The sequence below is a fragment of the Diorhabda sublineata genome, chromosome 8, assembly GCF_026230105.1.
Source record: "Diorhabda sublineata isolate icDioSubl1.1 chromosome 8, icDioSubl1.1, whole genome shotgun sequence".
NCBI lineage: Eukaryota > Metazoa > Arthropoda > Insecta > Coleoptera > Chrysomelidae > Diorhabda > Diorhabda sublineata.
The window spans coordinates 20,884,357-20,900,718 of NC_079481.1; the positions used below are offsets into that span (position 1 = coordinate 20,884,357).

Genomic DNA, 16,362 nt, shown 5'->3' on the forward strand with positions numbered 1-16,362 from the left:
ATGAATTTTTATATGTATTATACGCGTTCCGGTAAAAAAAATAGCACAACACCACTGGGTAAAACATAAAATAAATCTTTCACATAGTTATTCCACTATATTATGTAATGTAGTATGAAATGAAAATATTCCATTAAAAAATTTTGGATTAGCTTTTCTGGTTAATGTGCCAAATACCAAAACAAAAATTTGCCGGAAATTCACAGTTACGGATAACTTTTACAAAATATGCAAGACATATATAAGTCTTCCACCAAGTCATGTAATCAGTAACATATTCTTTTTAAATTACCAAAATGGTGAATGTACAAAGCAAAAAATTGGAATAAACAATTTTACAGATAGGAACAGAATATCGCTATTTTCTGAAATTACCGAATCGAGAACAATAGTCCGGGCACAGTTTCCGCACATCTTTTGCAGCAGTACTAGTTGATGCAGGCAGGATATCACTGCCCTTAAAAGACTCGATGCATGGAAAACTACCGCCGTTGCAGAAAGCTACATAGACGACTCCGTCAACAATAAAACCGATACGGTCAACAAAATATCATCTTCAATTAAAACAAAAGTAAACTAATGAATGTACAAATATTTCCACAATTTACCATAACATATTACAACTATAAATGTAATTAATAATGTAACAAAATATTCTAACAAAAATATTTAATGGTCATGGATAAAGTATAGTATTCTACTCGAGTATAATAAGGTTATTATTCACTATATGAAGTTTACATAAATCACCGATATAATATACTATTATTCATTGACAAACGAATGAATAATTAATTAAAATTGGAGTTCCAAGATAGTGGTAATAAAATCTTTTATATCGCTCCAGCTACAGTGGACGGATGTAAATTGATTGTCAAGGTAGACCCTTTACATGCATTTCGAAAAGGTGCTACTAATGACATGTAAATTCATCGCTGGCGTTTTTTTGACTATCTACCTATACGTGTAGATACCGAACAATAGTTAAATGGTTATTGGATATATAGGGTAAACTGTTCGACGGTGAACCACTAATCTTTATTATTGCCATATCTGCCAAATTTGATAAACTATTTGCTTTATTGGAATTAACTTAACACTTAAACTGCGTTGATGATAATTTAAAAAAAAAATGTCATAAAGTCATTACCAAACTACAACGCTCGGGTGACCTTAGTTGAAGGATGTCTAGTATGAAGTGATCTCAGCCATTTAACTCCCTTAATTTTATTCTCCAACCAAGACATAGGTTTTCTATTATTATTCTTGGCCATTTCGTAGGCTATATTTCTGCAATCTGTTTGTTACACCGTAAAACCTTTATGCACATCGAACCACATAATAAATTAAGGATGTTTCCTCTTCAGATGTTAAAATTATATTTACTTCATAATTGGTTGTTAATCTAAATGTTGGATAAGCAAGACCCGTTCATGCTAAAACAATATGGTCATACCAAGTGGGACTGAACCAGCACACAGTCAATCAGTTCACTGTGTACTAGTCCACCGTTAAATTTTTACCATATCAGATATACATACCAAACAAAATAATTTCAGATAATATATACCTGTCCCTTTACTTCCACTAAAGTAATCACCCAAATGAACATGGTAGCAAAATTCCAGTGAAATCTGCCGGATAATTTACTTGGAATGTGCCGGCTTAGTAGCTTCCTTAAAGACTGATCCATCCAAGTTGATATCGATGAACACACCTCAGAAAGAATTGAGGCTAATGTTCCCCAGGGATGCATTTTTTCACCTTCTCTTTTCCTCCTGTACATCAACGGTCTTCTCGACAAAACTGCAAACCCTATCTATAGCTTCGCCGATGATAGCAAACTGGTGTCAGCTGGAGTATGAGCGTTTTATTGTTGGGAATGAGGCAATGAAACACCAAAGTAGACTAAATTTAATATAGATTCCGAGCTCTCGAATACTTATGTATTCATCATCTGGGAAATAATTTAGATTATATATGTATACGAGTACATATATATAAATTGCAGCAAATTTTGGAAAATGAGAACTCTTTATTAAGCTATAATTCCTAGCTTCTTCCTATCATCAGGGAAAGTACAATATAAATGGAGTAAAACATGTGTATCTAGGATAATTAAATAGTTATCGTTTATGTGCATGTCAAAAGTAATTTTATAGTAATTTGTTTTAATGAATATTTTTTTTTTTTCTAGATCTAAAATAAACGACAAGAAGAGTGGTCTACTTAGGTCTTTAAAAAGCGTTTTGATAGGTGCACCCAAAAATTGTCAATGGTAGAAGAAGACATTTCTAATCTTCTTTGACCTAGTCAAATTATATATTTTTTAGTTTTTTCGTCTATAATTATACATTTGATGATTTAGAAATTTAAGGTTTAAAATTAATTGGAAAATATAAACATTTTTATATTATTTTCATTTTATTTTGATGATCTATTGAAATAGGTGACTTAACGAAGCATGCTTTCAAGGAATAAGTGTGACTATTATATATCAATATTGCACTTTGTTATTTGAACGTTCCAGTATTGTTTTAATTAATAAGTTATTTGTGATCTGCAAAAGCAGTTTTTTTACTGTATGGCACAAACTACACTGTTTTTCTCTGTTCTATTTTTCACTAGTTTTAATTTGGGCCATACTTTAAATTTAACTTTTACTTAATCCAATAAGTTTCAAAGAAGGTAGTGTGTCAAGCGATTTTCCAAAAAAGGTATTAAGTCTATAAAGAATAATCATGTCTTTAGTATTCCAAAAGTTAAATACAGTCATAGTAATTTAATATCAATGTAATTATTATAATACATGAAAATTGTTAATAGTACATTGCATAAAATTCAATTATTGGTGAATTAATACATTATATTATATATTTATGAATAAAATATATTAGTTTATTGATAATTACTTGTGTCACGAAAATAATAAAATGATTAGGAACATATTGTATGCATTTTATAAGTATATCCCCATTATTGTGCTTCTGCTAACAGAAATAGTCTAGTCTTCAAGTTCAAACTATTGATAAAATTATGTAGATAAACTAATTCCATTCAAAATTATGTCTAGATCATTGTGCCTAAAAAGTTAATTATCTCATAAAATTTTCAATTTAACACCTACCAAATATAGTGTTTGCTTTTTGCTTTTTTTCAATTTAAAAAAATCTTTCAAGAGAAGGAAATTTACTAAAAAAGTTCCGATTACTTAGTATTAGTAAATTGAATAACATGAAAAAATTATGGTATAATTTAAACATTTTAGAGAATTTATTCCTGTTGGAGTTTTTCAACAAATTAGACGATTGTTAATTAACAAAATTATCTTGTACTGTCTCAATCGTTTTAAACTGAAATAATGCTTAGATAATTGTATTAAAATTTTTCCACTTCATTGAGTCCTTCTGTTATACATACAAAACTAGATTGCATCATGAAAGTTTCAATAATATAGATATATTGTTTGTAATATTTTTATATATAGTTAACAAAAAAAGAGAAAACAAGAATTTCATATCATTTTTTTCTTTATTTATTATTATTTTTATGTCAATAAAAAACATTTTTGTAAAATTGCCATTAAAAGTAACACTTCTAATCACAGCCAATAGTGTTAAAAGTGATTGTTTACCTAGAAGTGCGTTGTAAATATTTTTAACCCTACATTTTCTAATGATGAAATCAGATTGAATTATAGGGCAATCCAGAAGTATGACCTGTGCAACACTAATAAGGCCGCTGACAAACAACATGTTTAACGATATTGTCACCTGGTGTTTGCTACTGTCTTAGTGTAATCCTACGGTCTGTTGCCTTGCATTGCCTAAGATCTATTTATAAAAGACATAATTTATTGTTTCGTTATAACATGTGATTTTTTCTTTTTATATTCTATATCTCGAATATATTTCAAATCCTGATATTCCAGATTTAAATGTTACTTTAATATTGTTAGCAATATTTGTTCTTTGGCTGTGAGAACTGCACAACTCCAGTAAACTTACAATAATTTCAACAACTGTATAGTTATTTAAACCTGTATAATATTTAGTTTTCTTTTCATAATTTCTTAAAGCTTCTCTAGAAAGTGTGGGTTTTAATAATGTATTGTTACGAGCTAACTTGTAAAAGCATCAGATATATCTTCTGATAGTAAATCTGTCCGTACTTCTTGAGCTCATCTATATGGAAATTCTTCTGGAACATTTTCTGTACTTGTACATGAGTTTCAGTTTCTTCTAGTAAAAACTAAAGATATTCTTTAATAAAAAGATATAATATTTTTTTAATTGAATCATCTTTCCGGGAACTTTTGAGAAAATCTGAATTAATTATTGTATGAAGTATCTTACTTTACTAACCACAAATGTGATATACTTTACGATAATTACATTTTCTACATTAAAGTTTATCATGTTTTGTACCACTGGCACTACGGCCCTCAAAGAGCTTTGGGCTTTTCCAGTCATCACGGTTCAACGTTCGGCGTGTTCACCCATCTCCCGCCTAGCTCCCGAATATCCTCTTCGACATCATCCAGCCATCGCTTGCGCGGTTACCCTTTAGACTTCTGTCGGTACGCTTTGCGCATCCCCCGCTCCTCAGGTATTCCAAGTGGCCTAACCATCTTGGACTTCTGTCACCAGGCTGGGGTCTTCATAGATAGATAGCCGGTGAAGCTTTACATACGCCACACGCTCTGCTCGTACACTGATCCATATATTAGGACTAAGATCTTACACTCCCACATGTTAAGCAGCCGCTGCTCGCGGCTTTTTAATACGGGCGCTCGACTTGATCATTGAAAATTTACTCCACAAAGTTGATGAGCTCCTTATATTTGATTTTTTTGGAAGGCCAAAAATTAGTATATACAATATCGTACTGCTGAGCTGATTTTTATGTAGGAGTTCCAAAGTTGCTCGTCATGCAGACGTTTCAATATTAACAGGAACAATCAAATCAACACTTGTATTAATTATTCCACTTTCTACAAACATATTATTGGGTTGTCGACAAAGTAGTTTCGGTTTTGTATTATAAATAAAACACTTTTTTAACAAAGATTAGTTTTTAATCAATTATATATTTTCCATTTTGCCCAATGACCTTTTGCTATCTTTCTTCCAGCTTCATGATACCGCGCTCATACATTTTCTGGTCCTTGATTGCTGGTCATCGTCATTTGTGAAAAATTGAGCATTAAAAAAATTCTGCAAACTTCGATATAAATGGTAATCAGATGTGTGAGGTCTTACATTATCATGGTGGAACACTAAACCATTCCGATTTGACAATTCTGGCCGTTTACCTTTGATTGCTTCATCCAGTTTCATTAATTGTTGAAGCAGCTCAAAAAACACAACACCTTTGTAATCCCACCAAACTGACAGCATGAACTTTTTGTTGTTTTTTTGCTTTCGCTGTGGTTTGTGCTGGTTCATCGTATTTGCTCCACGATCGTTTTCGAACTATGTTACTGTACAAGACCCATTTTTCATCACCAGTGATGATTCTTATCAAAAAACGGTCGGCTTAATTTCGTTTAAGGTGCATATCGCAAATGTTGATTCTTTGTGTTAAATGGATTTCTTTCAATTCGTGAGGTACCCAAAGATCAAGCTTCTTAACTAGCGCAAGACTTTTTAAGTGTTTTTCAATTGTTGAGTGCGTGTCAATTCTAAAAGGTGATTATAGATAGAGAAAATTTGATACTAAAAATATTCAATACTATCTAAAATTTCATCTAAAAACTTTCGCATAGAAAATTATTACTCATCATAATGAATAACTATTCTTTACTAAAAGTAATAACTTTTTCTTCGTTTATTTATTAAATATTTAAAATCAAATGAACTATTTTAATATTATCAAATAAATTTTAAATTTTGACTCACTTTCGAGGCGGTGTGTGCAATATAATAAAGGCGTGCGGAGGTATATTTCCAGGAATTAGAACTTTTTTGTTAAAGTCTTTTTTTTTCAATTTAAAAATAGATATTACTTTAATAGCTATGAAAAAAACCAGGCACTATTTTTGAAGATATTTAATTGTTGTTTAACTTTTGAACTTTTTATGGGCTAACTAACTTTTTATTTACAATGATTTATACATCATTCCAGATCAAATGAACTAACTCATACACATAATTTTAGTGATAGTATATTAAATAACAGGATTTTAACTTGTAGACAAGACTAAAAAGACATCGAGTGTTAGGTACAGTTCAAACATTGTTTTTTTTTCAATTATTTGTAAACATTTCCATTTGTTTCAAAATTTCCTATTCATTATAAATAGCTTTCGTTATCACTCATAAACCTTCAAAAGGCATTCATTTCTTTTATATTTGAAGTATGATAATCTATTGCGTGGAATGAAAAAATAAAGATATTGTGTCAAGCAGTTCATTTACTGCTAGTGGTTCCAGGAGTGAATTTTACATTTTATAACACTATTCCAGAGTTATAAAACATTCTATAATCAAGTTACAATTTTTACAAAAATATATATCCATTTGATCACATTCATCAATTAATGGAAATGTTAATAAATGCGGATTAATTGAGTTTCTTGTAGAAAATATGGTCATTAGGCCAAGTTCCAGAGTAAAAAAAGTAGGTTCATAATGCAAAACTCTACAGAACAGACTTTTCACCATATCAGGGTGATCATGGTGATCATTTTTGCCATCTTTTTTATCTGAATTTTTTTCTTGTATAACGCATATGTTTTTAATTATAGCCCTCCAAACTTGTTTCAATATGGTTTTTGCTAAATATATAGTTAACGGTAAATATTGTAAAAAATTTGGAGCGCTATAATTAAAAACTTATGCGTTATACAAAAAAAAGTTTCCAATATAAAAGACGGCAAAAATTATTATTTATAACAATTATCTCAACGTGTCCATTTCATTAAATAAATACGTGTTGCAAGAATTAATATTCGTTGCTTTAAAAGCCTGTCGACAAACCTATTGAGCATATCTAAATTTCATTTATTAGTTTAATGAATGGGATATATATGTATTATTTTATGTGAAAAATACTTTTTCTGATACTAGTTTCCAAAAAATATTTAAATTTGGTTTCAAATATGACATTTTTGACTACTTTAAAAGTGTATTGAAAATATCGACAACTTTTTTAGGGGGTTTCTTCTTAGTTTTATCATGTAATAGTATGTTACTTAAATTTTAATTATAGTACATTTTAATTATGCTAATTTGAATTGTCTTTTTAAGGGTGTAATCATTTTCATTTTGAAACAAACATCTCTTTCCAGTGTATTTTAGAATCCAGTAAGTTTAGAAAAAGGATTTTGAGATAACATAAAAGCATTTAATGTAAATTAGAACATGTTCCTAACCAGTCTGCTTCAAATTAGCTGAACTTTGAGAATAAAAATCTTTGAACTCTACGAAATGTTTTTTCAACGTGATGCTTTTTGTGCACATCAAAAGTAGGCAAAAATGCCATTTTTTAGTACCACCTCAAAAATACTGATATGGTAGAGCATTTCTGCAGTTGAATTCAAATTATGCAAACTATTTCTTCCAGATTTTCAAAGACAACCAAATTTTTTGTCAGAGCAGTGTAATTGTTCTTTGAGTATACTTACTTGAATAATCTTGTACAGTTGATAGCCTATAATAACACTCACACTTTACAGTTTATTTAGTTAAGTCATTCAAGTTCGCAAAACTGTGATGTCAGATGACTGAATGAATTTTGTCATGAATAGTTTGATGTATACCATTTAAATGATATCAAGTGATGGATTTACGCCAGGCCTTGGAAATAACATTTTTATATGCCGGGAAAAATGCCGAAAAAAAATTGTTTCAAAAAATTGGTTCAGTTTAATTTTTATAAAAAAATTTCTATGGAATATTCACTAAAAGAATCAGTTAACTCGACTCAAGAGAAAAAATCTAAATTTCTGAAGAAAAAATATGCAATATATTTCAACCACGGAGTCATCGAGATGTATATTCGAGCTACAGATTGTTGAGAAGTAAGATCTTTTTCCACTCTAAAAAGTGTAAAAACAAATTTAGACGCAAGCATAAGCCAAGATAGACTTAATACTCTTGCATTACTGTCTATTGAAGCTCAACTAGTCCAAGAAGTTAATTATAACGATATAACGTTTTTGTGCTGACAAAACCCAGGATAAATAAATTTTCAAATTGATTAATATTTAAAAAAAATTATTATTTATCTATCTAAAGCTTATAACATATTTCTTTTTAATGTTTATTAATTATACTTCAATAAAAAAGTTATTTTGATATAAAAATATTGGATAAAAATTAATGAATCCATTGTATTAAAAAGGGTGGTGCATCTACCGGGGCCTACGGTGGCAGCAAGCCCAAATTCGTCACTTATGATATCAAGAATGTAACAGCTGTTTAAAATCCAATACGCGAATGATAAGAATTGTGTCACAATGTTAATATTTCTCTAATTATCCATGATTCAACTAAAAATATATATCCCAAGCAAAATTAACACACAGCAAGAATACAATGAAATTAAGTAATTACTAGATAAGGTCGAATTAAAACAAAGACAAATATAATGTTGAATTTCAAGTACTATTGTAGAAAATACAGGGTTGAATAAAGTATCGAAAAGAGTTGGAAAGAAAATCTAAAAAAAATTTTATATGTATTTTCTCTGTTATCAATTACAGCTTGACAGTGTCTGAGCTTGCTTGGGATCTCTTTTGATTTCACTTTAATGAGAGCAATTGTAAATGTATTTATTATATCTTGTAAGTGATTATCAAATACATTCCAAATATGCTTTATTATATTGAGGTTAGAGTTATTAGCTGGCTATAATATTGCTTGGATTTCATAAAAATTTCAAGTTTTTCTTGTCATATAAGATTGAGGATGGTCAGGCATGAAGAGAAAATTGGTTCCTAAAAAAGGAGGGACTTGTGACAACAATGTATTTGTGAGCATTAAAACGATTTCTTTTCTTTCAATGACTACCGGCGCAGTGTGGACCTCCAAATTATTGCCATCCCATACTTCTTCCTCATCTTGATGGTTCGCTCTTCTGTATAACGAGACACGTCCATAATTGCCATATAATATTTCTCCAAACCTGTACCTACATCTTTACAAAATCGTGTCCTTGTAATATCAACAACAACTACAGTTTTTGTTATAAGTTTAAGGTTTATATCGACATTTGATAAAATTCAATTATTATCCTACTGTATATTTGAAATTTTTTCTATCATAAATTTCACTAGTACGTAATTACCAAATTGTGGAAATCTACTAGTTAACTGTTTTATATCTTTATAGTCTTCATCATATCCACTTTCACTGTCTTCCTCTTCTTCTTCCCCTATCACTAGGTTTACTACTGGCTTCCTTTCAGTATTTTCTTTTTTTGCTCTATATTTGTGTATTATTTTCGGTCTACAGCTTCATCCGTTGCTTAATTTGTATTCTAGTAGCCTTAACTGGTTTAGTTGTAACTGTATTTAATGATCAACATGACTTTGAATTGCATTAGGTTGTGCCTCACATTATTTAATATTATTATTAAGCATTCTGGTTTCAACGCACTTACTGATAGTAGGTGTACAATAGGCTCGGATGATACGCTCAAAAATTACTAGTATGACTTTTTGCATTTTCAATCTGTAGTGGTCTAACAGTAACAAAAGATGCAAAAAAACTTCTGTAAAATTAGTTGAATTAAAAGGGTATATTCCAGTTTTTGGCATTCTTTTTTTAAATATTGATGGCTAAAGAATTATTAAATGTGGACGTATCCAATTTTTGAAGGTGTTTTTTGGCGGTCGGTGGTTGCATTTTCGGTGAAACGTTATACTTAACATTATCTGCATTATGAAAATCCCAAGCTGCTTGTTGAACTATTTTGAATCATCATTTCTTCAGATTTTTGTTTGGGGCAAACAAAATTGGAGAAACTTTGGTTCATGTACTTGATTGAAACAAAATAATTATAATTAACAGTTCTCATTTCGCTGAAGTAGCTTGAACAACTTTGATTTTTCACTTTAAGAACAATTTTATAGGCATTGTAAATCAGATCTAGTGCAACATGTAACGCTTTAAAGGAAAAGCAAAGTGTTTATAAAGTATTTTTATATTTATGAAATTAAATGAAGTCGCTTGTGATTAAATAGTTAGTTCATACTCCTTCATAGATAATTCCGGGATTTGATTCATAAATCCACTAAACCAGCCCCATCCTGCTTGTTTTTTATCATTTCATGTTTCTGGCATTTTCTTCGAGAACTTATTTGGAAACTGTAATGTTATCTTGTTTGTGTAGTTGTTAAACCTTAAGCCATTTTTGACGCCGTTTTCAGACATTTACTAAGCGATAGTTCTACTACTTCGGAAATTACTTTTCTACTGCAATTATTTGGTTCGCGTTCAGTAAATCTGTAAGAAACCTTTTAGCTTCATGTACAAATTTGTTCATATACTACTTTCCTATGATAGAAGTTTTGTCACTAATCGTTCGGACATATTTTGTTTTTTTACTTTTTTCACTGTCACATCAATTTCTTGTTGAATCTTTCAAGTTTTTTCTTCTTTATTTCCATATTGAAAACAAATCAATTTCAATTTACCTTCTTCGTTTAGTATTTTGCATTATGAAAGGGACACTTATATTGAAAAGGACACTGTCTGTTTGACAATATTGTGTTTCATGTATTAGGATATTAGGTAAAAAGCATATCATTATAATGCAATATAATCCATTTGCAAAAATTTATATTTAAAATGATCATGTTTTGTAGATATGTGTATATCAAGATATATTGTGCGTAGAGAGTATGTCGAATCATTGAATTGTATTGAAAAATTCAGAAAAGCTTATTGTGTTGACTTTTGTGTTATTAGCATATGAGCTCAATAGATTTAAAATACAAAAAAAGTCCTCACGCTCGACTTATTACCTTCTATAATTTTCATATTTCGTCACAAACCACGTAACTCGGTTTGTTTCCCTATATCAATATTGTGTTATCATTGAATAGATAATTTCTGAATATAACAGAAAAATTCGTAAAGACGTAAAAAAATCCATGAAAATTTAAAAGTCTAAATAGAAAACTCCCAATTGAAACCACCATTTTGTTTAAAGCTAACCGCACTCCGTGTTAATTTACTTGAACTGTTTTTCTTTAATTATTTTCTCTAAATTGATATCTGGCCATCATTTCAATTTAAAAAAAACTTTTTTCATCGATAAGTTTTTTATGGCTACTGTAAAATTTGGTTTTATGGAGTTAACGAGGTTTGCGACTTAAGTACTTCAACGATGTACATTTGTAATGACTTTGATGGACTGTGTTTGTGATAATTGTCTGCCATAAAATAGTATAGTATGTATAAGATCAGCACTATCTCTGGATTTTTATCGGTTTATGTGCATATAATATAATATCGAACATAAAATTAGGGCCACCCCGTAATTTAAAGTTATTTGAGAAAATTTTGTTTCTAGGATTTTTTTCGGTAATAAAATAGTTTGTTGACTATTTGTTTCATAAAAATGAAAATAATGAAAATGAATAATTTTAATTTATGCTAAGTAATGAAAATAAACAATTTTATTTTGCTATGATTTTCGTTGAAACAAAAAAAAATTACGTAGCGAGTATTCCCTTCTATGGCAGTGATAACAGCCTTGCAATGACGAGGCATACTTTGGATCACATTTTGCGGAAGATTGTCTCATTCCTACACCAATATGTTGCGAAGCTATCTAAAAATGATGGGGACCGGCACATGTCTCCGTAAACGTCTCCCCATATCATTCCAAATGTTTTCAAAGGGATTTAAGTCTGAACTGAGAGCAAATTGTGGTATTTGATACTTGGTAACTATCCCACCAGTGTGGGGGCGTGCATTATCATGCATAAAGGTTGCGTTGTCTCCAAGAATAACCACGAATGGTATGTCTTCTAGAACTTCTGTCAGTTACCTGTACGCTGTCAACGTCCCATTCTTGCTAAAGCCTCACTGATCTTGCACCAAATTAAAGTCAATACACGCTTGAGCATATTTCTTGCCTTATCAGCGCCACACTCTTATAGTCTGTCTGAGTCCGTAAGATAGACTCGCGATACATCGGAAAACTATATGCTATTGACGAAAAGCGGCGGTTCAGTGGCTTTGGTTCGAGAAGATAATCCAGCAGCATGAAGTCGCCTCCTAACTATCCAATCACTTATATTTACATTTATGCAAATGATTTCCAAGGGAAACAAACATCCGTAACTGTTCAGTTTCTCAAAGCACTAGAAACGAGAAAGCGGTCATCTTTAGCTGTTGCAGTCTGCTCAAATCAGTCTCTTTGTACCGCTATCATATTAGTTGCACATTCGAGGACTTACATCACTATAGCTGCCACAATAGAATTTATGATCACCGACAATGACAATACTACACAAACAATTTGCAATAGTGAATAGACAGATAAAACAACGGCAAGGAAAAGTATGTTGATAATGGTTTTTAGGAATTCAGGTGAAGGGCCCTTTTTGTCAAGCGCTTATCAAAACAACAAAAGTGTGGGACTAAATCTATCGCAATCAGAGGAATTCACATTAATCATAATAAAATGATATTTGTACCTCTACCTACCTAATATAAAATTATAATTTTTAAAATGGTTCTTTTAGTACTTATTATGTCTCGTTGGAATACTAGAAAAAGTGAAGAAATTATTTATACTTATAGTCAGTAGTAATCAATTTAAAACCAAACCATAACTGCAGCTATTGATTAAAGAAAAACCTGTTCAAAATGCACACCCGAATACTAATTTATGGCCATTTATTACCATTAATACAGTCAAACGTCAGGATCCTCGAAAAGAAAAATTTAAATGTATATATTGTTTCAACGACGGCCATATGCGCTTATGAAGGGAAATATTCTAACTCTTCCATCGACAAGAGGTTTTTATTGTATTAATTTTTCCACTGTTACGATGAATTATTATGAGCAATGTTATCCAGTAATTATTAAAGATTTTCTCTCTAGACAAAAATGTAATTTTAATATTTATTCAATGTACCATTGTTACTTAAATGTAATAAATGATTATAGCCTAGATTAACTAATTACAAATTAACTTTCTGTGTATATTTACTTAAAATAAAGCTATTCTCAATCGACTAGTTGTTCTTTATTTCTTTTTGAATTCAGAAGTATTGTATGATTATGATTGGTAGTCTTCAGATAGAAATTGTGTAGGTGTTCCAAATCAAAAAAAGTGGTATTTTGCGGTTTCCTATGTAATATGTAACGTCTATGAACGCTTTTCTGATGAGTCGGTTTCAGTTAGAACATTATGTTAAAAATTGCATGACTGAAAAACGGTTCCGAAAACAAATTCATAGAAATACTTAATTGGCCTGAGGGAATAACATATAACTTGGTGTGTTAAACGCAGTTCCACATTTTATCCAAAAAGTCAAAGAATGGCTAGTTTTCTGATAGCATGCTTGTGTATAGATTCTAACTCCTGTTGTTTTCTTAGCCTATATTGTGCAAGGTTAGCAGACGATTATTTGAATTTCTATGATATCCTGCATTTGGCACTTCTATCTTTATAACCTGACATAAATTCCATAATAAGCATGTATGGGTCCAACTTAGATAATAGATTCTACTCATCCTATGAAAACAAATTGATCGAGGTTACTTCAGCAACTTTTTTAAACGTATGCACAAAATTAAAATCAAACACTACCTCAATTTGTTTTAAATTGCAAATGTATTACGCAAAATGAAACATAAAAAGAGAATATTCAACCCAAAATTAGTTGAAACAGCATCTCCCAATTTGTGCTAGTTTAAACAGAATAACTGTAACATAAAGTATTAAGGGGTACACAGAATGAACGCGAACATGACGCTGGTTCGCTAGTAAGCATAACTTTAAAAGTGCATGTATATAGAGAAATTTTGAACGGTGATCAACGATTCTCAATTATTTATAATGTATTATACAGTGCTTTTCAGATAAAAGTATCCACCTTTAATAACTTTTGTAATACTGGTATTTAGAAAAAATCCAAAAACACGTCATTTTATGTTGGAAGGGGCAAGCATTATGGCTTATTTAAACTTACTGGAAAAGCCACCCCCTCACCCCTAGCAGCATCCCCTTTATTTTTTTAAATTACTTTTCATATTTTTTATGTAAAATTTGGATACTCCTCTTTGAGCTGATTTCAAAAATGTATAATACTTGTAGGTTAAAGTTGTTAGTTTATGAGATAAACAATTTTTCTTTTAAGAGCACAAATTTTACTTATTATTTACTTTCACCTTATTTGCCTGTACTAAAATGGGTTGTGCAACAGTTCAAACTCTTTAATCTTTTTAACTGTGCTATTTATTATGAAGTTACAATAACTGTTCAAAATGAGTACCATTCACTTCCATACAATGGTATAATCTATTTTGAAATGCCTCTCTGACATTGCTTAATACGGCTGGATTTAATTGTCGACATTCATTTTCTATCCTCTCTCGTAAATCATCCAGAGATTCTGGTTGGGTAGCATAAACTTTTGTTTTTAAATACCCCCATAAATAGAAGTCTAGGGGTGTTAAATCCGGTGACCTAGGTGGCCACTCCATCATCTGCCCCCTTCTACCTATCCAACGAACGGGGAATGTTTCGTTTAAAAATTGTCGGACAGGCATAGCATAGTGTGGGGGAGCTCCGTCTTGTTGAAATACCAGTAGTAAATCTTCGGAAAGGTTATCATCATTTTCTATTATTGTTGTAATACGTGGGTCAACCCCTTCCCTGAGTAACTCAAGATATGATTCACCATTTAAATTTCCGTTGATGAAGAAAGGTCCGACAATGTGGTCACCTAGGATACCACACCAAACGTTTAACTTTTGGGGATGTTGTGTATGGAATTCACGCATAATATGTGGATCACTTTCAGCCTAATATCTACAATTATGCCTACTTACTAAGCCATTTAATGACCATGAGCATTCATCAGAAAAGTAAATATTGTTTAACAATTGTGCATTGTTATTGATAATTTGCGTCATTGATTCGCAAAACTCTAGACGACGATCAAAATCATCTTCATTCAACTCGTGCACCAACTTAACTTTGTATGGGTGGTACTTGAATTTATGTAGAACTCGGAAAACTGTAGAAGATGAAACACCGATCGCTCTACTTATTGTTGACAACGATCGGGGTTGTTGAGCCTCTAAGCTGACTTGCCCTAAAATTGCCACTTGGATTGCTTCGTTATTTACGAGTCCCTCTCGCTCATGCACTTTATTGCAAACAGACCCTGTTGTGGTAAATTTCTCCATCAGTTGAATTACATACTTATGAGTTGCATGTCTTCCGTCATGTAATTCGTTAAATATTCTAGCAGCAGCTCTTGCACAATTATTATTTTGGTAGTATAAACCTACAATTTCAATTCTTTCTTGCAAAGAGTAAACCATTTCAGAGAAACAAAATAAATGATGTATCAAATTACACTATCAATAGTGACTACAAATTCTAGTTGACAATGTCAAACTTTAATAAAAAGTAGAGTTTTTTGTTGTTTGGATTTTTTAAGTAGAATAAATAGCACAGTTAAAAAGATTAAAGAGTTTGAACTATTGTACAACCCATTTTAGTACAGGCAAATAAGGTGAAAGTAAATAATAAGTAAAATTTGTGCTCTTAAAAGAAAAATTGTTTATCTCATAAAATAACCACTTTAACCTACAAGTATTATACATTTTTGAAATCAGCTCAAAGAGGAGTATCCAAATTTTGCATAAAAAATATGAAAAGTAATTTAAAAAAATAAAGGGGTTGCTGCTAGGGGTGAGGGGGTGGCTTTTCCAGTAAGTTTAAATAAGCCATAATGCTTGCCCCTTCCAACATAAATTGACGTGTTTTTGGATTTTTTCTAAATACCAGTATTACAAAAGTTATTAAAGGTGGATACTTTTATCTGAAAAGCACAGTATATTACTTTATAGTATGAGATGTGTAGAGAAGTATACAGGGTGATTCATTAAGAATGTCCAATCTGTGAACTGTAGATTCTAGACCTCAAAATATGATGACTCTGCTCAACATGCCTTATGCAAATATTGCTAGTTTCCGAGATACAGGGTGTTCAAAATTTAAATTTTGATTTTCGCAATATTTTTTTATGTTTTCACAACTTCTCCTTGAAAATTGGCAATTTTACGTTTTTTGGCATGAGGAATCATAATTTGCGCTCTAATTTAACATTGCTAATAGATGGCGCTAGTTACACTTGTTTGTGTTAATTAAATAAAAGTA

At 30.9% G+C, this 16,362-nt stretch overlaps 1 protein-coding gene across 2 annotated transcripts in view; it reads left to right on the top strand.

Annotated features, from left to right (window-relative positions):
• LOC130447514 (dnaJ homolog subfamily C member 5-like) overlaps positions 1–13,201 on the top strand; it is a 77,918-nt gene extending 64,717 nt beyond the window's left edge. For both annotated transcript variants that reach the window (XM_056784379.1, XM_056784380.1), the window contains one exon: positions 2,198–13,201. In XM_056784379.1, the coding sequence (XP_056640357.1) occupies positions 2,198–2,208 (11 nt within the window). In that variant the 3' untranslated portion in view covers positions 2,209–13,201. The remainder of the gene's footprint in view (positions 1–2,197) is intronic.
• The last annotated feature ends 3,161 nt before the right edge of the window (positions 13,202–16,362 follow it).